The sequence below is a fragment of the Watersipora subatra genome, chromosome 4, assembly GCF_963576615.1.
Source record: "Watersipora subatra chromosome 4, tzWatSuba1.1, whole genome shotgun sequence".
Lineage (NCBI taxonomy): Eukaryota > Metazoa > Bryozoa > Gymnolaemata > Cheilostomatida > Watersiporidae > Watersipora > Watersipora subatra.
The window spans coordinates 33519804-33547403 of record NC_088711.1 but is presented as its reverse complement, the minus strand read 5'-3'; the positions used below and the strand labels follow the sequence as shown (position 1 = coordinate 33547403).

At 36.2% G+C, this 27600-nt stretch overlaps 1 protein-coding gene across 2 annotated transcripts; it reads right to left on the bottom strand.

The window, feature by feature from the left end:
- Positions 1-692: 692 nt before the first annotated feature.
- LOC137393222 (dnaJ homolog subfamily C member 5-like) lies at positions 693-25906 on the bottom strand. 2 transcript variants are annotated; one of them, XM_068079678.1, is made up of 7 exons: positions 25665-25906; positions 13444-13523; positions 12143-12224; positions 11733-11942; positions 11325-11459; positions 1814-1982; positions 693-1253 (listed from the first exon to the last, which is right to left on the bottom strand). In XM_068079678.1, exons 2-7 carry the CDS (start codon positions 13485-13487, stop codon positions 1240-1242), a joined length of 654 nt encoding a protein of 217 aa, XP_067935779.1. In that variant the 5' UTR covers positions 13488-13523; positions 25665-25906; the 3' UTR covers positions 693-1239. The 2 variants fall into 2 exon arrangements, with proteins under 2 accessions (XP_067935779.1, XP_067935778.1); XM_068079677.1 differs by lacking the exon at positions 693-1253 and having other exon boundaries at positions 1296-1982; positions 25665-25905.
- Between the last annotated feature and the right edge of the window lie 1694 nt (positions 25907-27600).

Genomic DNA, 27600 nt, shown 5'->3' with positions numbered 1-27600 from the left:
CATTCATAGTCTAGCAGGCTAGCTTTGGATTGCTTCACTGCTCACTATATTCTGCACTCAATTTTGAATAATAATGAAGATGTTTTAAATAACACATCAAATATGTAATAAAATAATCTTTATCTGCAAAATATGATATGTAAGGTAGTACCTAAACATGTCACAACCAGTGACACTCGTCACTCATGCAACCCTTTTGTCATACCATTATTATTTTAATTAGTGGAACGCCCTGCGTTGCACAGGTATCAAAATCAGCTTATAAACAGCGACATGTAATGTAGTCGTCTGCCACTTGGCATTAGCCTAGCACATTGTCAATGGCTAATTTGTGTAAGCTAGTAATTTACTAATAAGAGCCGTGAGAGCAAGCTTTAATGACTTGCATAAAGCGTAGCGCTATGCGTATTTTCACCCACATATCGGCATATATCACCCAATGAATCCATCAATCTCGCATAACTTAATGGTTTAGCATATCGTTTGGGGAATGGGAGGTTCCAAGATGAAACCTTCTGCAATATGGATTCTTCATACCAGTATTTTAATAGCTATAGCTGGACCAACCAAATCACACTCACACAAACTTTGGGATGTATATATATAGATTGTGTAAGTAACTCTAGTACAAGGGATCTCTCTACGTACTTCTTTGAACCTTTACAAGACCAATACATGTAAAATATGTCGTGTATACATGTATATTTTGAGCAAAACTGTATACTGTGCAAAAATAGTCTGTATTAACATGTGAGTAAAATAATTGCATGCAGATGTAATAAAGGCTTGCTAACATAATGCAAGCAAGTAGGAACTTGTCATACACAAACCTTTGAAGCTTTCGTGGTCATAGAATAGAGGGTAATATATCCCTTACACGCAGCAGTTAACAAAGCGCTACAGTTGCAGTACAAGTTTTTCAAAGCATTTTCAAAAGGCCTGTAGAGCATTTGAAACCCTGGCTATCTGCAGCCCAATAAGAGCATAAGCCTTGAAAACAACATAAATTTCTTGCGTGTGTTTTGAATTGCTGTAAGTTATAGCAGATTAGAGCAGCTGTTAAATATATATATGTACATGTATATATGTACATATGTACATGTACATATATACATGTACATACATGTATAGTGTATACAAGAAACCCATCAATCAGCCTAAGCAACTGATTGGTTACCTAATGTCTACCCTTGCATGTCTTGCAGCACCCTCAACGATAGATGCGTCTGTCACCAGAATTCAAATTGATGAACCTGAAATAGAGTGTTTATAAGCTATGCAAGCTAAAATTTGTGTATGAAACTGTATTTTATTTGGCATTTGAAATCCATCACCATTGCATAATAGGACATCCCAATCACAATGGTACAAAATATACAAATAATAAAACACACTTCAATTGCCTAAACTGTGTTGAAGGAACAAAAACTAACAGCATGGTTGTAGCAGCGTTACATTGCAAAACAGTTGGATAAACCTGTAATCAGAAAAAATTGGAATTGGTCTACAAGAATGGTGATAAGAAAAATAATTTCAACGTTATTAAATACATATAAACAGGGAGTTTTTAAAGAGCTTCAAAAAGTGAACTTTTTTTAGCAAGAAACTGCCAGTAGGAACTTAGCCTGAATGTAATTCTGTTTACTTTAAATAGACATTTGTATTGGTGTGATTGAGCAAATCTAATACTCATATAGAGACTGCATTATGGCCTGAGTATCACACGGGTTATACATCAGACCCGAGTCAGTGGGGCTGATGCTGTCATAATGAAAAATTAGTTCGCTTTGCATATGTTAGTCACTAATACTACCATAGTTTGGAGCAGCGCTACTAGGAGGGGGGCCAAGGGCAATAGGACTTTTAGGATCGACTTCTATTAGAACATCTCTGTCATCACAAAATGCTGCATCGGGGGAAGCTGATGGCTCACCAACACTGATTGGCTCAGTTGTTACAGGGCTTCCTGTTTGCGTTTCATCCTGTAAGTACTATAAAGCTTTAGCTAAAATTTAATACATCCAAAAAGTTTACAGCAGACAAGACTGCGGGTAAACCTAGACACCAAGTTATTCATGCTGATATTTGCTTCATATGTCAAAATCATCGTATGTTGCAGCATTTATTCTCACAAGATTACATTGCAATTTCTATAATAGGTTTTAAAGCCCAAAAAACTTACATACACATTTTAAAGAAGTTCGTACAGCACGAAAAACAAAACTTACACAATTAAAATAATTAATAAACAAGCAGACACACCCAGCGTTGTCTGGGTAAATGAAAATACCACTTGAATCTCTAATCCCACGACCAAACACGAGCGAAGCGATTGTTCGAGAGCTTTATGATAAATGCATATGTGCACACAACTCACGAAAGTTATTCATCAACGGCTGTCTCAAACCCTTGCACCGAAATCTCATCAACAAATTTAATCATTTTTCAATGGAGTCGTTTAAGTATAATAACGATACAAAACACATATAAACCTAATTAAATATCTTACCTAGTCTTTGAAATTTGTAGACAATATTCTAAACCTTACCCATCTGATCAGATTATACATAAATAGACAGATTAATTTGGCCTAAAATCGCTATTAAACCTTTACTAAATCATACTAGCCGATATTTTAGTTGTATCATTACGAAATCATATTCAACGTTGTTTCCTTTCACAGGAATGTCTTTTTTGGATATTTTGAATACAAACTGTCTTGTCTTTAACCTATGCATGTTTGAGCTGAGAGTAATAAAGTCTAACTGTCTATTTGTTCTTCTTCACTCATGTCATTTCTTCTAAATTTTATCCGCTGTCTGTAGATGCTTTGTTGGACTTGTCTTTCTTCTTCATTCATTGCATCCCTTCTTGCTTGTGTTCATTCCCTTGTCTGATTGTTATAAAGTTCTTCTTCTTCATTCATTTGACTTATTCTTGCCTACCTTTGTTCCCTACTCTGATCATGACAGGCAACTCTATCCTCTTTATTTATGTTATTCTTCATTCTTTAAATTTGCTCTCTTACATTGCGTTCGAGTTATTTTTCATCTGCTCTGAGCTGCTCTTGGCTCCTCTTTTGTCATTCCTTTGGTAGCTTTTTTCGTTCATCCACGTTGAAGGTAAACAATAGAAGAAATACACTCTCAATAACGTGTGTATTTTATTCGTTAAGAATTCCGAGATTTTGCAGAAAAACTTCCTTAAGCATTTGTAAACAGCAAAACAATTACAAGATCGATACAGTTTAATCACAATTGGATGAAACTATACAGAGCCGATAAAGCACAGAGAGTGAGTATATACATAGTTATTCCCAAATGTTGCAAGGCATTTGAATGGCACTGGTGGTAACGCATTGGCACAGTAAATTGAATGTTGCGAGGGTGAAATCAGCTTTCAACAATCTTTTATCTCAACATGCAAAACAAACATATATAATGATTATACTCTTGCCTTTATTACTATTAACTTACCTTATTTATTATTACTATCAATTTACCTTATTATTATTACTATTAACTTACCTTATTTATTATTACTATTAACTTACCTTATTTATATTAACTTACCTTATTTATTATTACTATTAACTTACCTTATTTATTATTACTATTAACTTACCTTATTTATTATTACTATTAACTTACCTTATTTATTATTACTATTAACTTACCTTATTTATTATTACTATTAACTTATACTATAACAACTATACTGACTTTTAAGAGTTAATTCATCCCTGCATTAGCTTCCTATGTCAAAACCAACTTATTCTTACAGGAATAAATCATGTACCTTAAACCTGCTCTAGAGCTCATTAACTTGATGATATATACCACAGGTGACTAAACTACATATAGCACCAAAACAAATAAAAATTATAAATATAAATGACTGAGTTATATGTAAAAACTAAAAGAATGAAAAATTAATCAAAATAAAAATAAATTATTGCAAAAATGTAGCCTTTGCGATAGAGCAATCGACTTACAATATGTCAACTTTATATTAATATAGGTAAGCTTTTTATATGTTTTGTTGTTCTTATATCACATAATGTTTAAAAGTTGGTCTTCACTGGTCAGACCACCCTAACCACGTTCACTTGTTTAAGATTTTTTGTCATATTTCTTCCACTTTCATTAACACAATAACTACTAGACAGTTCGAAGTTTTTATACCATTGATGCAAGAATGTTTGCTCAGCCTTTATATTATTCATGTATTAATTCTAAAAAAACAATACCTTATTTCTACCTTTTCAAAAATACTCGCAGTGGTTTCCTTGATATTCACAATTTCAAGATAAAAAAAAAGCTATGAAACAGTGTTCAATATTATTAGACTACTATTAGAGTACAGTGCACCCTCAGGATACGATTTTGATCCATTCTAGGATTGGCATCGTATGGTGAAAAACCGTATGTAGGGGTATAGAAACCATAGTAATTATATAATGCAAACACCCCCTGGTAAATATTGTCAAAATTTTATATAAGTGATGTACATATTAAAAACTAGTAACAAAATAGCATGTTAATCTTAGTACCTATAGTTACTTGCTGAAACTTTATTGTATTTATTGGTTATGATCTGCAATAAAATGTAACATCGTAATGTACCGTAGGGAGTTCTAACCTTTAAGACAGACATACGTATAACAAACTTTGAATTATGACGTACGTATAACATAAGCTTTGAATTTACCTCAAATAAGTTTAGCTTACTAATCCCGCACACTTAAAGATGTGACTGTGTCCAACTTTAGTTGATTTTAACAGAAAGTATCAATTTTCTTCTATCAGTTGACATGTAGTTTATTGTTTTAGACGATCTCATTGTCATGATATTTCAAGATTAAAATCGGAAAAAATTGATCGCGGTAAAAACGCTAAAAAAAGATGAGGCCAAATTTGCCCAGAATGATCTATATAGTGAGACAGCCTGTCTCTATCTTTTGTATTCACATCGGCTATTGCGATAAAAGTCCAGTCCTACGCGGCTCTATTGGCATATATTTTATTTTGTATTTGCTTATGATTGGTAGAATAAAATTTTTAATCTAGCTACAAATACATGTACATTATTATAAATGTCTCCAACACCTTAGATAAAGGTAATTAAAAATTTGTCATATTAGTTTCCTCTAAATGCTGTGTAACCGTCTGAGTACCGACTCCGATTTTGCCAGTCAACAGTAATTAGGTCGTCGAGTTAACTTATTTCAGAGAGGCCTTGTATTAGCGAAGTTCTCAGTTGCTACCCACACCGAAAACTAGTTACTAGATAATCAATAAAACCTGTAATCAATAAAACAAATGTAATAAATACAGTGAAACTCGGATAACTCAAACTTCAAGGGACCGAGCAAAAGTGTTCGAATTATCAGAGCGTTCAAGTTATCAGAGCACTGTCACAAGTCCATGTATTTACTTATTTATTAGTAGATACATGTACATATACAAACTATAATATAAATCAAAAGCACAAATGACTTGTTTCAAATTTAATGCTTCTAATGTAAAGCTTAAAACGTTTTTATCAAAAAGTATAGAGATTTTTCTATCACTTGAGATTGGTTTGTTGTTTGAGGTGATGTTATTGCCAGGACGTTTTTTAGATTGACATTGGCAAAACTTGATCATTGCTGAAATGCTCAAAAGAAAAGACATCTTTTTCTTTTGAGCGTTTTACCCGCGATCAATTTTGCCGAATTTTCTTGAAGTTTATGCAAAGATTACCTTACTTTACCTGGGATTTGTTAAGAGCAACACTCCGAGGCAGTTCAATTAAAAGTTTTACGAGGTTTTACGGTACATTGTATATCACTAACGCTTTTTGAATGGATACTTATTGAATGTACACACGTATTCTGTGTTTAGGTCAAACGATGAATAGTTTTTTTTAGCTAAGACAACATATACGTTTAATTACTTACAACAATTTTTAAGACGTTTTAAACATTCAACATTCCGACGTTGATTCAACACGGAATCAACGTCGGAAAACTATTCATCACGGGCTAGCCGGGTCACGCACTCAAAGATTTTCGCCACGCAAATACAAAAACAACATGCTGTTTTTGTTTTGTATGTGCGTGGGGAAAATCCTTGCACGCGTGACCCGGCTAGCCCGTGCTATTCATCGTATAGCAGGATAAATCAAATTTCATCAAACCTTTAGAAAAGTCGTTGACAAAAATATTTTGCCGATGGAGGTAATAACGACGCTTATGAATTACGAAAAGTTGAGGTTTACCTCTATGGCTTGGAATAAAGTGATTTTCTAAAGCGATAACAACCGTTTCAGTAGCTGTTGGGCAAAAAACAGTTCATTATAACAGTGTTGAGTTCGAGTTATATAGAGCCATTTATCATTGCGTGGGAACGGACCAAGCAAATCCATTCGAGTTAACCATGTGTTCGCTATATCCGAGGGCGAGTTATCCATGTTTCACTGTATATGTCATTCATCAAGATGTCGTTGTAACGTGTATCTACTGAAAACTTTCAACTTGGGAGTTAGACAAATTGAGAGAGTAAAATTATAAAATGAACAAATGTTTAACAAAAGCATAAGTACACTAAGCCAACAATTCGAAGCGTTGTTTCTGGGAGTTAATGATGAGCATTGATCAATCCATTTTCCTCACTTTCTACAAGTGAGAAGTGAACATAAATTCTAATCACAAATCTAACTTACCAGCTAAAACTACCAAAGACAATTTGAAGCAAATGTTATAGCTAGATGAAACGATAAAAATGTTATGAAACGCTGATTGGTGATAGCAGAATGTTATAATTTTATTAATCAGTAAATGTACTCACGAGTAGTAAAAATTTTTACCTTTAGCTTAGTATATACATAGAAGACTAAAAGTTAACGATACATGTAGATTTACCTCCAATCTCCTATCTTCCTCTGCAGCATAACGCTGCTGACGCCTGTCAATTCTAATCATAAGCTGTCTGCCGCAATCTTTAACCACCTGATGCTCAGAAAACTCTGAGTCACCTTTGCTGGAAGTTGGAAGCATTATTACAATTCTAGTTTTCGTCAATAAAAAGTGTCAATGATGCAGTAATTCAGTAAATTAACGATGTCAATTAATTCAGTAAATTAAATAACGACGTCGATGCATGATCTAATTATTCAGTAAATTCCCTAACGACGAGAAACTTCGATATCACAGACAACACGTTTTATTAGCGATAACATTTATTGTGACCTACATAAAAATTTCGTGCAGATGATTGGCTAAAAAAGAGATAGTATGTTTATCGCTCGCGAACACTTATTTACGCTCACTATATACGCTACGAATAAAACATCCGCTTGAATCTGAGCATTTCAAAAAATGATCTCCTTTAAACGCTTATATCTCTGGACAGGGCTAGTCTACAAAGACAAAAATGACATCAAATTGTAGCTGATGTTTTAGAATTATATTGGCCTTAATTTCAATTGATCGACTTCTTTGACGCAATCACATCTTTAAAGCTAAGTTTTAATATGTATTTTCAACTATTTTACCGAATTTCAACTTTTATTCCTAAAACTGTATTACTTAGCTGCTTCGGTCATGCTTTCACCATAACTTTCAAGAGGCCTGTTGAAAACTTTTTTAACCCAATTCGGCAAGAAAACCGAAACGATGCCATTTTAGTAATGAAGTGGATTTTTGTTAGCAAGTTAAGAGAAGCTGTCTGACCTTCTGTTTGAAGAGAACGCAACTCCAACTTTGCTATTGGTTTAAAGAGAATGTATTACCTTTTTACGCACGAGAATTGCAGAACTGAGAGAAAATGGTCATCGTGTCTCTTTCAGGGATTGTGAAAATATTTTCAGCAAAGTGCATTTTGGTGTCTTTATTATTTTGACCTACGTAATAAGCACACAGACTGCTAAATTTGAACTCGGGCAAAATTTTGTTGAATTCATATGGTGGGGTGAAAAAATCGTCATGGTCCACTTTGCAAGGTGACAAAGTCGTATATCAGGGTAGTCGTAGCCTGAGGGTGCACTGTATTATTAGACCATTATCAGAGTATTATTAGACCATTATCAGAGTATTATTAGAGTATTATTAGAGTATTATTAGACTATTATTAGAGTATTTATAGAGTACTATTAGACTCTTAATAGAGTATTATTAGACTATATTAGACTATATTAGAGTATTATTAGACTATTATTAGAGTATTTTTAGAGTACTATTAGACTCTTAATAGAGTATTATTAGACTATATTAGAGTATTATTAGAGTATTATTAGACTATTATTAGAGTATTTTTAGAGTACTTTTAGAGTATTATCAGAGTATTATTAGACTAATTTAGAGTATTATTAGAGTATTATTAGACTATATTAGAGTATTATTAGAGTATTATTAGAATATTTTTAGAGTATTTTTAGAGTATTATTAGACTCTTAATAGAGTATTATTAGACTAATTTAAAGTATTATTAGAGTATTATTAGACTATATTAGAGTATTATTAGAGTATTATCAGAGTTTTATTAGAGTATTATTAGACTATTATTAGAGTTTTATTAGAGTATTATTAGACTACTATTGGAGTATTATTAGAGTGTTATTACAGTATTATTAGAGTACTATTGCAGTAATATTTTCCCTTTAAAACCAGTAGCAAAGTTGGAGTAGCGAGCCCTGCGAAGAGAGGATGAGGGATCAGACAACTTCCCTTAGCCTGCTAACAAAAATCCACTTCATTACATATTAAACAGAACATTTTTGACAACACCATCACTTGGGCTTTCTTGTCAAATTAGGTTGAAAAAGGTTTTAATGAAGTCGGCTAAAAGTTACAGTGAAAGCGAAGCTGGAAACCGATAGATGATAAAATTTTAGTAAAATGAAAAACGTTGAGGTGCAACTGATGAACTGCTGCTACTGCACATACATTGGAATATTACACATTTTATTGCAGATCATAAACACGAAATATACTAAAGTTACTGTAGGTCACTACAGTTAGTAAAGTTAACATACTATTTTGTAACTAATTTTTAAAATGTACAGTACTTCTATAAAATTTTGATGATTTCTACCGGAGAATGTTTGCAAATTATATAATAATTATTATGGGTTATATACCCTTCTATATGACATTTTCGCTCTACGATGCCAACCCTGGAATGGATTAAAATCGTATGGAGACAGCGCACTGTAATTGGTCAAACAGATATCACAATGGATACAAAAGCCATTAGTAGAAAAACATCTACATGATGCTAATTTCAATTTAAAAACAAGAGAAGTACAAGGCTGGATTTTTACTAATGAAGAAACTACAGTCAAACATGGATAACTCGTCCACGGATAGCTCGAACACATGGTTAATTCGAACATTTCCTTTGGTCCGTTCCCACGTAATGATAAATTGCTATAGATAACTCGAACTCAACACTGTTAATTCGAACTGTTTTTTGCCCAACGGCTACCGAAACGGTTGTTATCGCTTTAGAAAATCACTTTATTCAAAGCCATAGAGGTAAACTTCATCTTTTCGTAATTCATAAGCGTCGTTATTACCACCATCGGCAAAATATTTTTGTCAACGACTTTTCTAAAAGTTTGGTGAAATTTGATTTATACTGCGATACGATGAATAGCACGGGCTAGCCGGGTCACGCGTGCAAGGATTTTCGCTACGCACATACAAAACAAAAATCGCATGTTGTTTTGTATGTGCGTGGCGAAAATTCTTGAGTGCGTGACCCGGCTAGCCCGTGATGAATAGTTTTCCGACGTTGATTCCGTGTTGAATCAACGTCGGAATGTTGAATGTTTAAAACGTCTTAAAAAATGTTGTAATTAAACGTATACATTGTCTGAGCTACAAAAAACTATTCATCGTTTGACCTAAACACAGAATACGTGTGTACATTCAATAAGTATCTATTAAAAAAGTGTGAGTGATATAGAATGTACCGTAAAACCTCGTAAAACTTCTAATTGAACTGCCTCGGAGTGTTGCTCTTAACGAATCCCAGGTAAAGTAAGGTAATCTGCATAAACTTCAAGAAAAAACGGCAAAATTGATCGTGGGTAAAACCCCAAAAGAAAAAAATGTCTTTTCTTTTGAGCATTTCAACAACGATCAAGTTTTGCCAATGTCAATCTGTAAAACGTCCTGGCAATAACATCACCTCAAACAACAAACCAATCTCAAGTGATAGAAAAATCTCTATACTTTTTCATGAAAACGTTTTAAACTTTACATTAGAAGCATTTAATTTGAAACAAGCCATTTGTGCTTTTGATTTATATTATAGTTTGTATATGTACATGTATCTACTAATAAATAAGTAAATATATGGACTTGTGACAGTGCTCTGATAACTTGAACGCTCTGATAATTCGAACACTTTTGCTCGGTCCCTTGAAGTTCGAGTTATTCATGTTTGACTGTATTTACATGAAGGCTTCAAACAATCACTAGGTCAGCAGAGAAGGAATAAACCAACTATGCAATGTTAAGCCTCAACTGTAAACAAAATCTAGGCTATTAGTCCTTTACAAACTGCTATGTCATGAAATGTCATAGACTTAGACAAATAAGACTTGCGCAATAAGGTGCTGTTCTGAGAGACAATGAATCAGCAAGAAAAAGTGGCCCTACAGTTGAGACAAGAGTGGCACTACACTGTAAGACAAGAGTGGCCCTACAGTTGAGACAAGAGTGGCACTACAGTTGAGACAAGAGTGGCACTACATTGTGAGACAAGAGTGGTCCTACAGTTGAGACAAGAGTGGCCCTACACTGTGAGACAAGAGTGGCCCTACAGTTGAGACAAGAGTGGCCCTACAGTTGAGACAAGAGTGGCCCTACAGTTGAGACAAGAGTAGCCCTACACTGTGAGACAAGAGTGGCCCTACAGTTGAGGCAAGAGTGGCCCTACACTGTGAGACAAGAGTGGTCCTACAGTTGAGACAAGAGTGGTCCTACAGTTGAGACAAGAGTGGCCCTACAGTTGAGACAAGAGTGGCCCTACAGTTGAGACAAGAGTGGCCCTACAGTTGAGACAAGAGTGGCCCTACAGTTGAGACAAGAGTGGCCCTACACTGTGAGACAAAAGTGGTCCTACAGTTGAGACAAGAGTGGCCCTACAGTTGAGACAAGAGTGGCCCTCCAGTTGAGACAAGAGTGGCCCTCCAGTTGAGACAAGAATGGCCCTACAGTTGAGACAAGAGTGGCCCTACAGTTGAGACAAGAGTGACCCTACACTGTGAGACAAGAGTGGCCTACACTGTGAGACTGAAGGAACAGAACAATCAGGAACCACCTAAGGACTGACCTGGGAGGTGAATGAATTGTTTGCCTCCTCATCGAAGTCCTGTGGCCCACATTTACCACAGCAGCAGTTACAGCAGAGGCAGCAGCAGCAGCAAAAGCAACATCCAGTTAGAAGGCAGGCAACTACAGCCAACGCCTGAAAAAAGTACAAATATGAATTATCTGTAGCTGAGTATTGTACTGTGTATAGCTGAGTATTGTACTGTGTATAGCTGAGTACTGTACTGTATATAGCTGAGTACTGTACTGTGTATAGCTGAGTACTGTACTATATATAGCTGAGTATTGTACTGTATATAGCTGAGTATTTTACTGTATATAGCTGAGTATTTTACTGTATATAGCTGAGTACTGTACTGTGTATAGCTGAGTACTGGACTGCAAATAGCTGAGTACGAAACTCAAATACCTTAGCCCAAGGTTTCTGTAGGAGGAGGTAGGTACCAAATCTCTCTTCCCCAATCTGACTCGCTAAATGCAGACCCATAGAGCCATACTGATCATAGATCTTTTTCTTTGTATGATCTGTTAGCACCGAGTTGGCATGGTTGATCTGTTTAAAGAGCTCTGTTGCCTCATCATTTCCTTTGTTCTTGTCTGGGTGGCATTTGAGAGCCATCTGCAGAGCAAACAGATGAGGTATGATCTGTTATGGTGGAGAGAACAGCACACATAATGATGAACTAGTCAACTTTCTGTTACTATTGCGCCAGAAATAAAAAGGCATGAACTAATCAGGAGCTAGTAGAAAGCTTGAATAATAAAGTGTAATGTTTGGCATACTGAGAGACTACTATTTCATTCACTACTCTGTCTCACCTTTCGGTAGGATTTCTTAATATCATCCGGGGATGCTTCCTTGCTCAATCCCAGGAGCTCGTACAAACTTGTACCAGAAGTTCTGTGGTTAAAATTACAAAGTGAATATGTGAACTGTTTATAGTGTTTGGTGAAAATTAAAACGATCCTCTAGCTATGCTAGGATATGTAGCGTATGCTATGATATGTTGCGTATGCTATGATATGTAGCGTATGCTATGATAGGTTGCGTATGCTATGATATGTAGCGTATGCTAGGATATGTAGCGTATGATATGTAACATATGCTATGATATGTAGCGTATGCTAGGATAGGTTGCGTATGCTATGATATGTAGTGTATGCTAGGATATGTAGCGTATGATATGTAACATATGCTAGGATATGTAGCGTATGCTAGGATATGTAGCGTATGCTAGGATATGTAGCGTATGCTATGATATGTAGCCTATGCTAGGATATGTAGCGTATGCTAGGATATGTTGCGTATGCTAGGATATGTAGCGTATGCTATGATATGTAGCGTATGCTAGGATATGTAGCGTATGCTAGGATATGTTGCGTATGCTAGGATATGTAGCGTATGCTATGATATGATATGTAGCGTATGCTAGGATATGTAGCGTATGCTATGATATGAGGCGTATACCAGGATTAAAATGCATCACTACATAAATAGACATTTTCAATGGTCAGCTTTAAGTATTTGTGTCATTACGTAAGCAACTAAAAGAGTGATAACCTAGCAATATGTATCTTGTGATAAAGCAACAATTGATTTTGTGGTTAGAGTTATTCTAATTAGAGTGAAGTAAACGTTATTCCTCCTGCAGTGCAATAAAGCAAACCCAAAATCGTTAAAACTGATGAAACAATTACTAAATTATTGTAAAGACTTAGACACCCAACTCAGTACTAGAGTTAGACATAACAAACAAGTGACTAGCATGTGGTCACTGGGCATTTCCTAGAGGGCATTACGAGATACATCGAAGTAATACAAAAAATTGTACCCTTCTATTAAACTGTTTTAAAAGAAAAACATGGCATACATGTAACATACACGGAGACATGACTAGGCACAGCTTTGTGACTGGAAGTTATAAAATCATAGTGATATGGTAGATACATCGCTCATAGCAACATTGTAATAGCACTCATAGCTGATAATATCAGTGATTATTCTATCTATCTCTAGAATGCATGCCAGATTAGTCATGCAAGTGTGAGAGAAAGAGAGAAGCTAGCGAGGAGATGAATGAGTAGGGTTCTTGCAGTATATATGTACTATGGATACTAACGATAGCTGACGACCACGCTCTGCTGGAGGGTGGGAGGTCGCCATTCCTTACTGAAGGTTGTTCTGTGCGCTCCCTGTTATCTAGAACAAGACAAAATTTGTTAGTATATATCAGGCATGCAGGAAAGCTCCAATATGTTGCTTGACTCTCTTGCAGTAATCCAAACCGGTCTAGCCTGAGTAAACATGAATTAGTGCGGCAAATTCAATAAATTGTCATTAATTGTTAATTATACACATCATAAAAATCACATACATGTTTAACTGCGTTACAGACTATTGCGCATATTTCTAATATTCTGTCTATAGACAGCTGGATCATTTGACAGACAGAGTATTATGTGATTGCAAATGGTGTGCACTTTTCTTAAAAAAAGAACTCCTCATCTATATATAAATCTTAAAGTCTGTGTGTCGTGTGTGTGCAGCTACATCTAGTTAAAATCTAGGAATGAAAAATCCACATCACAGAGGATTTGATCTCAGAACCTGCCAGTCTGCGGACCACCGATCTAACCCACTACACTACAACACCCATGAATGCCAGTGATGACATGACATTCATTACATTGGTTAAAATACTCCTGCTTGAAATGCTTGAGGTTATTAACTAGCACCGTTGATCATTACATGTAACGTTGATCATTACATGTAACGTTGATCATTACATGTAACGTTGATCATTACATGTAACGTTGATCATTACATGTAACGTTGATCATTACATGTAACGTTGATCATTACATGTAACGTTGATCATTACATGTAACGTTGATCATTACATGTAACGTTGATCATTACATGTAACGTTGACCATTACATGTAACGTTGATCATTACATGTAACGTTGATCATTACATGTAACGTTGATCATTACATGTAACGTTGATCATTACATGTAACGTTGATCATTACATGTAACGGAACAATTATAAACCGGCAATTGTTTTCGCAAAGATTTAGACTACTTGTTTCCCAGGTAAGTTACTCAAATTCATTGGGTAATTATTTTACTACCCGTGCAACACCGGACATTCACCTAGTAATCCCTATAGGAACAACAGAGCAAGGTAGAGAGACATTCTATTGTTTGACAATGCATTTAAATGGTTTATAACTTCAGGAAAATGAAAAGACAACCCCATATATCATGTTTGTAGAAAACATTTTAGTTTTCCATTTTGGTCTATCTCATGCTGCAAGTTGGGTAGGGCTTATGGTGTATGCAGCTTTTAGGGTAGATTTGCTGTCAGTGATCAACCTTCTAGTTCAATTGAGAAAATCATCTAAAAATCCCTTTGACATCCAAAATCTATGTAATAGGTACCATAGAGTTATCTCCAACTAGAGTGATAACTACACGAGCGTTTCCGGTGCCGACAAGGAGCGTTTAGGCCACGCCCCTTTTTTGTGCCAGTCAGTCGTAGTGATTGACTAGATCAGTAACATCATCCATGAGAAGGGTTAAACAAGGATCATGAATTTCCAGTTAAGATAGTAACTAATGCTCATATTAAAGAAATGATGATTATAGTTTATCATTCTAATATATGTTTATTATTTAAAGCAATTCAATACCTACCAGGGATCGCTATACATATTATGGAAATGTTTACTTTTCCATATCCATTTCCATAAACATAAATATTTCCATAATTTTAGGGAAATGGATATGGAAATTTTATTTTAGAAATATGGAAATGGTGTGGAAATGGAAATAATATAGAAATGAATTATGGAAATGGAAACAATATGGAAAAGAAGTAGGGAAATGTTATGGAAATGTTATGGAAATAATATGGAAATGAATTATGGAAATGTTATGCAAATGAATTGTGGAAATGTATTGTGGAAATGTTATGAAAATGGAAATAATATGGAAATGAATTATGGAAATGTTATGGAAATACTATGGAAATGAATGGTGGAAATGTTATGGAAATGGAAATGAATTATGGAAATGTTATGGAAATAATATGGAAATGAAGTAGGGAAATGTTATGGAAATGGAAATAATATGGAAATGAATTATGGAAATGCTATGGAAATGAATTATGGAAATGGAAATAGTGACATACACGTAATCTCTAATACCTACATGACTTGCAAAGGCACTGAATAGATAGTGTTAAGTAAGTGAGTTAATGCAATCAGTTACTCATAGATAAGATAGATAGTCATACTGGGGTTGTATTACATTAGTGTGATGGGAAGCTAATCGACTGCCATCAACTATAAGCTATACTACCCGAGTAATAAAAGTCTTTGGACAGAAAATTTATTTTTATATAACATTTACCATTCTAACTTTTAAACTTCATATCATGAGAAAATATTTTTAAGCAGTTCAAATGAATTAAGCGGAAAAAGAAAACAAATGTAAAGGTTTTCAAGCTTTTTCAAACGACTACAACTTTTAAATTTCATATCATGAAAGAAGTGTTTTGTGGAAATAAATTAGGAAGAAAAATAAAACTGTAAATGTGTTTAAATGTAAAATAATTAGCAAGTAATCGCTAAATATAATCTGTTTAGCTATGATTACAATAAAAAATTATTTAATAAATAAAGTAATAAAAAAGTCTATTTTATTTTTAAATAATTATAATTTAGTATAATTTATTTTTATCTAACATATAACAACATTTGCCACTCTTTCAAACTTTTTGCTTGCTTACATCAAGCAAAGATGTCCACTAACTAGTGAACATCTTTGCTTCAAGCTAGTCTATGTATTTGATTGATATGTATTGAAATCTAATATTACATGCAAGGGCTGTTTGTGAACTGTCGTGTCAATGAATCACTCTATCACCATACAATGTCAATACTTTCAGTTGATGGCAGTCGATTAGTTTCCCATCACACCAATGTAATACAACCCCAGTATGACTATCTATCTTATCACTGAGTAACCAATGATATACAGCCCCCATGTGTGGAGCTGTATATCATTGGAGTAACTGATTGCATTAACTCACTTACTTAACACTATCTATTCAGTGACTTTGCAAGGCATGTAGGTATTGAATTGCTTTAAATAATAAGCATATATTAGAGTAATAAACTATAATCATCATTTCTTTAATATGAGCAATAATTACTATCTTAACTGTGGAAATTCATGATCATTCTCATGGCTGATGTTATTGTTCTGTCAATCACTACGATTGACTAGCACAAAAAAGGGGTGTGGCTTAAACGCTCCTTGTTGGCACCGGAAACGCTCGTGTTGTTGAAGGCACAGTTATCACTCTAGGGGGGAGATAACTCTATGATAGGTACGCTTAGAATATTGTGATATAAAGCTTATATCCCCAGGAAATGACGCACTCGATATTATGGAATAAAACATCAGACACAAACACAGCAAAGCCAAAAATAAGGCTAATCGGTTCAGTGAAAATAAGAACTTGTGCGTAATATACGAGTTTCTCATGGAAACATATCAATTGGCGGCTATCTGACATTGGCAATAACAATAGGACATAGGGTCTAGCAGTTAACTCAGCATATATCTTTTTTAGCTGAGAAAATGCAGCTGGCTACAGGAATTGCAGTACCTGACTGCTATAAATACATTCTTATCATCTAAACTTTGCAATAACTAAAGGTCTCTTAAAACCATGCTTCAACAAATTCATTTCTATGAAATCAATACTTTGATTATGTTTACCAAATGCATTCAAAAATCTTAGGAATACAATTACCAGTTAAACAGAAGAATTTGGACAGTATGGGCTTGTGAGACTACTATGAACCTAAACGCTTAACCACCTACAATAGTTATATGAGTTATTGCCTATGCGCAGATAACAATAAAGTATATATTGAACTATTGTGACCTTTCAATGATTGGCTGATAAGCTATGATACAGGTAGCGCCCTAGTTAGAAACGGCGTGGTTCATGTGAAATTGGGTGTAAAATGATATGTAGAATGATAAGTAAACCTGTAGATTTTATATCCATTTAAAATGTGATGCAATACAAATATTTTTGTGGATAAATGCACTGAAATGAATGAAATGTTGAAAGTTTTGTATGCCATATTTTCCACGACTATAAGTCGATCCAGAATACGAATCGCACCAGTCATAAAACGCACAATAAAGAAGAAAAACCATGCGAATTGCACTAGAGTGTAAGTCGCATTTGTTGAAAAAAATTTATTTGATAAAATTGAACACTAATAACAGACATGTCATTTAAAATTTAGATGACAATTTAAAATAAAAATAGAATAGATGCAACAACTGGCTAAACAGTGTGCTTTTTGCTACATGATACAACTGTGAATATGGCTGGTATGTTAACATAACATGTTAAGAGTTATTCTGATATTTATAGCATAAATAACACAATTAAAAATTTACTAAACCCATCCGTGTTACTTCAAATACACGATAGCTGAAATCCAATAAAATTTTCATTCAACGTGTCACTGTTCATTAACTTTGCTAACTAGGGAGATATAAGATGTGATCCCCACTTTCAGCCCATTAGCCCAGTTTTCTTCATTACAGTAAGAGTAAACTTTGCTTCTCGCAGTCCCTTACAAGTTTTTAGCCAACTCAAAACTTTCTTTCACTGCTCGATCACCGTTTTCGGCTGCCTATTTCAATACTCGCAGCTTGTAATCTGCAGAATACGATTTTCTTACGTTAAGCCCTCATTTTTTTTAAAGTTACCACCAATGTTGAAATTATCAACACAGGCCTTGGGTGGTTTAGTGTGAAAATAACAAGTAAAATGGTATATCGGTAATAATGTGTCGACAATTTCACATATGCGTCACTCTCAAGTATAAGGCGCATCCGAAGCCAAACTAGGAAATGAATGACTTATAGTCTGGAAAATATGGTAGTTACTACTGCAGCAAATAAACTATGAAAACTGCTAATTGTTATCAAATGGCAGAGGATAAAATTACATAGAAAATGAATCATCAGATAACAAACTAATCCTTAATTTCATCCAAAATCTAAGAGCCTCAACATACAAGTCACTTTTCTGTGAGTAACTCTTCAACCACATCTCTCCAAATCATGAATTCAATACTAACTCGAATGTCACTTACTGCAGCATTTGGTAGCCCAGATTACACGATCAAGTATTCATAAGCAGGTAGATGATTATTAGTGAGATACGAATATGCACAGCTTCTACGACAATGATTGCCGATACAGGCCTTTTATACAAGACGGTGAGCTGAGTGCTGAGGTATTGCAAGGGCAATATTTACACAAACACAGCAAAATGCTAACAGAGTTTTTATTTGCAACATATATAGCATTTTACATGAAGGCAATGATTAGTTGGGTCTACATGATTCATGGTAGTGATCATAAAACTGAGCTTCCAGCTATACTATATGAAGAATGAGACCAGCAGTTCATGATAATATAGCTCTAACACTAACTTTGGATATTTGCACAATTTTCATTTAGAAACATTTTAGTAAACCTTTAACTAAAATTTATCTCTTATTTGTTTGCGAACCCATATTTACCATAACGGATTACGCAGAACTGAGATACAATCGCCAGATTTCAATTTGGAGAGAAATGTTTGTTAATATCATATGGCTCAAAACAAATTAGCCCCTAGCATGGCGAGACAAAAAAGCATCGTGCTTCATAGAGTTAAGCAAAAAACATTTTATAGCAGAAGCATCGTAACCCGAGAGCGCAATGTATCAATTAATACATTATTTAGCATGTGCAATCGAGAAAAGGGTATATACAGTGGGTATATAAGAGTATATGGTATGATAAGCGCAATAGAATCGTAAGGACAGCGTAGCTTGGTGGCTAAATGCGGTGGCTAAAATTAGAGACTTGCGGTTGCTACCTTCATGAGTTCAAATCTAGCAGGATGTGAGCTATTAATTCCAAGATTTTAAAAGTTATAGCTGAACAAAACGAAGTACAGACACAAACTTTGGTATACATATATAATATATATAAATTATGATACTGTAAGCATATTAAACGAACAACGCCTCTGGAGAAAACTACAAATTTCAGAATTTTTATATAAAATGAAGTTGAATTCTCTGAAATATTTTAGAGCATTATATCTGATGTAAGTAAATTTTATACTAGTTATAGGAAATATTGTTATCATTATTGAAGTAAACAGGTAACAGCTCTTTCATTGCTAACTTCAACAATTTTGGCGGCTTTTAAAAATTACTCACACTTGATCTTGAAAATAAGTATTTTTGTTTTTTATTAAACACAACCAAGAAAAGGAAATGACTGAGTACATTAGTCAAACGCTTGTTCAGATGTCATAAGGCAATAAATGTTTAACTAACTGGTAACAAATTTTATTTGACAAAGTCAAACATTAGAATCTATGTCCTTCATGCCAATGGTTTAAACTAGATGACTACTGTAATGGTATTAATTAAGTGCATGTGACATTTTAAAGCTCGTAATTGCGATCTCGTCAGACTGCCAAAGACAGCCGCAGTGGAAGCGCGCGCAATAAACAAGTAGACTACATACACGAACTGGATCGAGATTCTGATCACACTTTACCAGTTAGTACCCATCCCCCTGGCCGGCCAGTTCCTGTCCTTCCGATAAGCTCTGACCTTTACTACGATACCAGTACACAGGTAATTGGCCTACGATACATATTATTACATGGTGGCAGCCGAAGTTTTTGGACCCTGCTCTGTTAATTGTTTTTTTCTGCTTCCGCTTTTTGTTTCTGTAGTTTGCTTCTGTGACTGATTGGGAGTTTCATGATGAAGTGGCTTGAAAGCTCCTGGGGAGCTGTCTTTTGAGGGAAATGTTTCTGACAACTGGAGAAAGTGGCGGAAGTTACTTGAAAATGATTTGCTAGCAATTGATTTAGTGCTGAAGCCATACGTGAAGGGTGTTACCCCGGTTGAGAATGCTCTGATTAACAGATGTCAAGTAGCTATACTGCTTAATCAGGCGGGTGAGGAGGCTACAGAGATATTTAGTCAGTTTAAGTATGATGTTGGCGAAAGCATAGACGTATTAACTGATGTATTAGAAAAATTCGAGGCATATTGTAACCCTAGACGAAACATGCTGTATGAATGGTATGTATTTTGGTCAATGAATCAAACTGATGGCGAGTCTATTGACATATTTGTTAAACGATTGAAAACACAAGCTGCCAAGTGTGAATTTGGTACATTGCGTGATCAAATGCTGCTATGTCATATTGTATTTGGGTTAGCTGATGCTAAACTGAAAGAACGTCTTCTTAGGGACCGGGCCATCAACCTACAGAATGCTTTGGATGACATACGCGCTGTAGATATCACAAAACAGCAAATGTCCAGATTATCTACCAGTGACACAGCTGTAAATACTCTACAGAATGAGCCCCTTGAATCTTGTGTTAATTATGTTCAACGGGACTCGGGTGCTATACCTAACAAGCCCAAACATCGCAAAGAATGCAAGTATTGTGGATTTAAACCATGCCAAAGGCCGATGCCCTGCCTATGGAGAGACCTGTAACAAATGTGGGCTAAAAAATCATTTTGAAAAGGTATGCCACAAACCCAAGAGCAACGCTGGGAGACAGATGAATAGTTTGTTTGTTGGCTCGGTAAACGCTATCCCAAGCAAATTGAATCTCAATTCTGTTAAATCTTGGATTTTGTCTATGAATGTAAGTCACAGGCAGAAAGTCTTGGAGATTCCATTCAAGATTGATACGGGGGCTGAAACAAACTGTATCACCTTAAACACCATCCGCTCTCTGGAAGCTAAACTTTTACCCACTGCTGTAAAACTTTATGGATACAACCATTCGAAAATCAACAACATTGGTGCGGTACAGCTTACTGTGAACTATAACGGTATCAGCCATGGAGTCCATTTCGAAGTAGTTGATGAGAATCTGCCGCCCATTTTAAGTCTGAAAGCAGCTGAACTCTTTGGATTGATCCGTCGTAGAGATAAGGTGACTTGTGATACTTCAATCTTGGACGAGTTCCCTGATGTGTTCAATGGTATAGGATGTCTAGAAGGAGAGCATGAGATATGCATCAATGAGAAAGTAGACCCCTTTGTGCACCATCCTCGTCGTGTACCTCTGAGCATGATGAATAGAGTGAAAAAGGAACTGGAAAGTATGGAAGCTTCTGGGGTTATTTCAAAAGTTGACAAACCAACAAACTGGGTCAGTAGCATAGTATGTGTAGAGAAGAAAGATGGTTCTGTGAGATTATGCTTGGATCCAAAAGATCTTAACAAAGCTGTAAAGCGTGAACACCACAGAATACCAACACTGGAGGACATTGCTTTTCGGTTTAATGGAATGCGGCATTACACTATTATGGATATGAAACATGGATACTGGCATGTGGCACTCACAAAAGAGTAGTCTGCTGACTACTTTCAGCACCTCATTTGACCGATACCGCTTTAACAGGCTTCCATTTGGGCTCCATTCAAGTGCTGAGGTCTTTGAAAAGAAGGTTGAACAGATATTTGGAGACTTGCCCGGAGTATCAGTATATTTTGATGACATTATTGTAGCTGGAAAGACACAACAAGAGCATGATAATAATCTCCGTAGGTTACTCAGAAAAGCTAAAGCAGCCAATGTAAAGTTCAATCATCAGAAAATCCAATTCAATCAGTCTGAGGTGCGATATCTTGGCCATGTAGTATCGAAAGATGGTTTACAACCTGATCCCGAGAAAGTGACTGCAATCAATGCCACGCCAGATCCTACTGATCGAGAAGGAGTACAGAGGTTGATTGGTACCCTAAATTTGCTCAGAGCTTATATACCTAACATGTCAGCCTGCATAGAACCGCTGAGGGTACTATTGAGAACTGATAGCCAATGGACACAGTCAAATAAGCAACAGGAAAGCTTTCGAATTATCAAACGCCTACTCACGTCTGAACCAGTCTTGCAGAACTTCAATGTAACTAAGGATGCTCATCTCCAGGTTGATGCCTCAAAGAGTGGTCTTGGAGCTGTGTTGCTACAGGAGGGTAAACCTGTTGCCCATGCATCGAGAAGCCTAACCGAGACTGAGTGCAATTACCCCCAGATCGACAAAGAACTGCTTGTCGTTTGGCTGTGAACGCTTTCACAGCTATCTATATGGACGCAAGGTACATGCGCAAACTGATCACAAACCTCTGGTTCATATACTGAATAAACCTCTTCACAAAGTATCCCCTAGACTACAGAGATTATTACTGAGACTTCAGCGATACAATATATCTGAGCTGACCTATGCTCCAGGGAAATACCTTTATATTGCTGACACGCTGCCGCATGCTTATCTCCAACGAATTACTAACGATCAAGCTGACCTTGAGAAGGAGATTGTAATGGTTCACAGCTTGGAAGCCAATTCTGGCACAGTTGACACTATGAGGCATGCTTATGCTGAAGATGATGCAATGTCACTGTTAAGAACTGCCCTAAAGGATGGCTGGAATTGGGCAGTACGAAGTCAGGCTTCGACACTTCTACAACTGTATTGGAACATAAGAGCTGATATATATGAACTAGATGGTTTTCTCTACTTTGAAGAACGCCTTATTGTTCCCAGCTCACTGAAAAAATCCATGTTAAAATATCTTCATGCTGGACACCTGGGCATTGAGAAATGTCAGGAGCGTGCTAAAAAGTCATTCTTCTGGCCTGGAATATCTGCTGATATAAAGAATGAGATTATGGGCTGTCACATTTGTGCAAGATTTGCTAGACGTCAACAGAAAGAGCCACTCATGTCGCATGAGGTACCTAGCCTTCCTTGGAACAAGGTTGCTATGGACATCATGGAGTATAAAAGCAAAGACTATCCGATATTTGTTGACTGCTACTCTTACTTCCCTGAGCTGAGACTACTCAAGAGAAAGACTGCCGAGGATGTGGTACTAGCGCTAAAGTCTGTGTTTGCCGTGCATGGTGTACCTGTATCAATCTTGGCTGACAACATGCCTTTTAGCAGTCAAATCATGCAAAGATTTGCATCCGAATGGTCCTTCACCATTGTCACCTCAAGTCCTCACTATCCGAAGTCTAATGGGATGGCTGAGCGTTATGTGCAGACAATGAAAAACTTTTTAAAGAAGTGTGAAGAAGAAGGGGAGGATATATACCGGCTACTACTGAGATATCGAGAATCGCCAGTGACAGGATGTTCACTCAGTCCGGCAGAAATGTTGTTCAACAGATCGATAAGAAGTGACCTACCAATCACAACTGAGCTACTAAAACCCGTACTTGTTGAACCAGCTAAGGCTTTGGCTGCCAACCAAGAAACGAGAAAGGCATGTTATGATCGCCAGGCACGGACTCTAACTGAAATGCAACCTTGTGCCTCTGCTTTCATAAGGACTGATGCAGAAAAAGAATGGTCTCCGGGTGTAATAATAGATCATCATGAATCCCCCAGGTCTTATCTTGTAGATAATGGCCACTCCATAGTCCGGAGAAACCGTGTTCACTTGAAACCTGAGCCTGCTCGCATGACTACTGTAACAGTTCCTGCTAGGAATGCTGATGCACAGTATTCTCCCACAGATAACAGTGATGTTGCAGGCTCCTGCCAAACCACACCTGAAATACTGCCTTAACCCCCGAAATCTCCCAGAAGTCCTGCGTCTGTTTCTGAGTGTCAGCCTCGAGCTACTCGCGGAGTCCTTCCATCTAGGTACAAGGACTTCCACATGGAGTAGGCATTTGGCCCACTCCTAGGGAGTCGGCTTTGACCACTCCTTACCCTTGTAAATAGTTGTTAGCTACTAATCATTTGTTATCTTTTTAACCTATACCTATCAATATGTTCCAAGGCTACAGTTAAACTATTAATACTCATTTAAGAAAAATACTCATTCTGTCAATCATGCTTAGGAAGGAAGATGTAATGGTATTAATTAAGTGCACATGACATTTTAAAGCTCGTAATTGCGATCTCGTCAGATTGCCAAAGACAGCCGCAGTGGAAGCGCGCGCAATAAACAAGTAGACTACAAACACGAACTAGATCGAGATTCTGATCATGCTTTAGCAGTTAGTACCCCTCCCCCTGGCCGGCCAGTCCCTGTCCTTCCAATAAGCTCTGACCTTTACTACGATACCGGTACACAGAGAATTGGCCTATGATACATATTATTACAAATACTACTTGCCTTACCATTTTTCTCTAATGTAAAGTATACTTTTCAATGGTAATATGGAAATAGTCAAACAAATAGCAAACAGCGGGTCCAAACGTTTTTTTAATATTTACACACAAGTCTCACATTGCAACGATGCCATTTATTTGCCGCACCATCCCACAACACGCTAGTAATACATTCAACCAGGCTTATTCCCATTCGATAATAACAAAGAATTACCATAGGTAACACTAATGCATAGCTCATCTTTTCAGAAATGTTGATTGTTAGATCAGATAGTAAGATTTACACGAAATATTTGCAACATAACAGAAATGACATGTCACGCAATCACCGTAATAAGAAATTAAACCTGGGGAGGTGATGTGGGATCTTTTCTCCAGTTCATTTTAATCAGCTGTCGCATTACATGTACCCACTAAAACATTCCCAGCTCAGAACAATCGGCCAAAATGGTTAAACAGGCATGTGGAAAAACTACTGGCTAAACAACGAAAAACGCATCTAAAATACAAGGCAACAGAGATCCATTCTTTTTTGTCATTACCAACAGGAGAAACGGAAAAGTAAAAATGTTTTGAAAAAACTCAAGAAAGACTATCTCTTATACAAAGTCTGTAAGCATCTTGAAAAGGGTAACTCTAAACCTTTCTATAAGCATGTCAGACAGTCTCAAAATACCTCTAAATCCATCCTATTGTCATCCTATTGTCCATCCATTGAAATTACCGAATGGTCTCACTACTAGTGATGAAAAAATGTGTTCAGAAACCTTAAACTTATTGTCCAAATAATTCTTGCTAGAGTAGCCGAGATTAACCAAAAGTGTAACAACTTCATACATAGTTTTGAATCTCTAGAAAAAACATGTCCAACAAGTTATGTATAACTTCTTTGTCGTGCTACACCAATCACAGGCTAAATATTAGATACTGGGTTGTCTATCAATATATATATGCACGCCTATATATGCACGCATATTATCACCTTCAAACATTACGTAGACGGTTTTTGTTAACATTTTATAACAGTTAACAAGTATGCAGTTTGAAATAGTGTATTTGATCTCTCACCATCAATACGGTAAATGCAATGTGGCGTGTGTTCAAACAAACGACTCAATAACGTGTAGGTAAAAAGAATATTCCTTTGAAGTTTCTATATAAATACGTTAGCGCATCCTTTCCGGAAGCGCTCATAGATTAATTTTCCTTGAGCCGACGATTTGCGCGAAAAAGTCTATGGATAGCTGAGCGACATGCTCATTGCAAGTTACTGTTTGTATATTTTGAAGGCTGTGATCTTTCTGGATGGCGACGTCCAGAGCCATCGAGTGTACACTCGATGGCTCTGGCGGCGTCTGCTGCTGCCAAGCTTATGTTACATACGTCTCGTGATTTATAAGGTACCATGATTACGGGCTTTCTCGCTACCAAATGAATAAATAAAGAAAAGACAACTTAGAATCAGATTGTGCCGATAGTGCGCTATTATGTACATGTATAATTGATGCACTGATGTATTGCAGGGGTATTGCATAGTATGTACTGTACATATACTTGCAAAACTGCCGCTTTAAGGGTATGCCTCGACAAACGTATAAATCGTTCAAACAAAAATATGTAACGAAAGATGCATAGCTCTAGGATCAACAGGCAAAGTTTTAAACCAACTCGCTGTGCTGGGCTGAAACCAACAGAGTGTGTTTTGCAGCTCAACGCTCTTTGTTGGAATTAGCAGTGGTAAGGGAGGAATTTTTAATAACAATTAGTACCTATATGAATATCTCTTTGTCAAGTGAAAAATGTTTATTATAATAATTATTTGATATTTAAATAATAATATTTTTGGCTATTTAGCTTTGTAACGATAATAATATTGATACAACATGTATTGTTTTTTGTGTGTTTCCTTTGAGTTAAATACTACATTGTATCAATGGTTCTATGTGTAATGATTAGCCTCTGGACCTTGAGTTCAATTTCTTCCAAGACAATTTTGATCGCAGACAAAGTGGCACTTCTGCCCCACAAAATCAGACAGTTGCTATAAAGCAAAATTCAGCCAACAAATCAATCAATGGAGATGGGCACTACTATAATTTTCCTTCAAATTGTTTTGACAATATCACACTGTTGCCAATAAGAAGCCCAAGTATCAATGCTCACAAGTAGCATTAGGGGTCTGCAACTGTCTTCAGGTAGTTATCTTATAATCGACAATAACATGCCAGTGGTTTGTTTCCAAGTGTCTGTGAACTCTATTTTCTTCAAAAGGTCGAAATAACAATTATTCTGTCAAGACTCACTAGTATACTACTATATACTTACTATAGCTCAAGCAAAAATAACAATATGCTTGTATACTTAATCTTATGTGTTATCAATGATACAATGTATACAGCCCCCACAATGGAGGGCTGTATATCATTGGTGTTATGGTCTTTCTAGGCATATAATAAGTACATGTCTATTAGGCGTGTAGCAGTATCTCTTTCTGTTATCAGGGGGACTGAATAAACTCTCTTCTCAAGGCTCTATGGCTTCTTGGCTTGCCACCTTTTTGGGTGAATTGTATTTGCTGTGTACTTCCTCGGCAAGCTGTTTTCTGCCGGCTCTTTGGCTATCTTGGGCTTCTGTTAGTCTTGTCTTGGCTCCTCTCTTTCTCTCTTCCTCATTCTTCCTCTCTATCTCTCTGTGCCTTCGCTGTGTGCTTGTCTCGTTGTCTGGCTGCCAGTTCCTCACTACTTAGCCATTGGTTTTGCCCCTCTTTTATACTTGTCCTTGAGTCATTGTCAAATGTCATTGGTTGGTTGTGTTTTACTTGCAGTTTTTGCATTATTCTTTGCGTAATATATATTTTAGATTTTCTGGGGTGAGCTAACATTCCTTACTGATCTTGGAATCCCATGACGACAAAGGAAAAATATTATAAGTCCTGTAACAAATGGTACAAAACTGGCCATAACTCAATAACTAATAGTAGTAGCATTGTGAAATTAATTTTGCA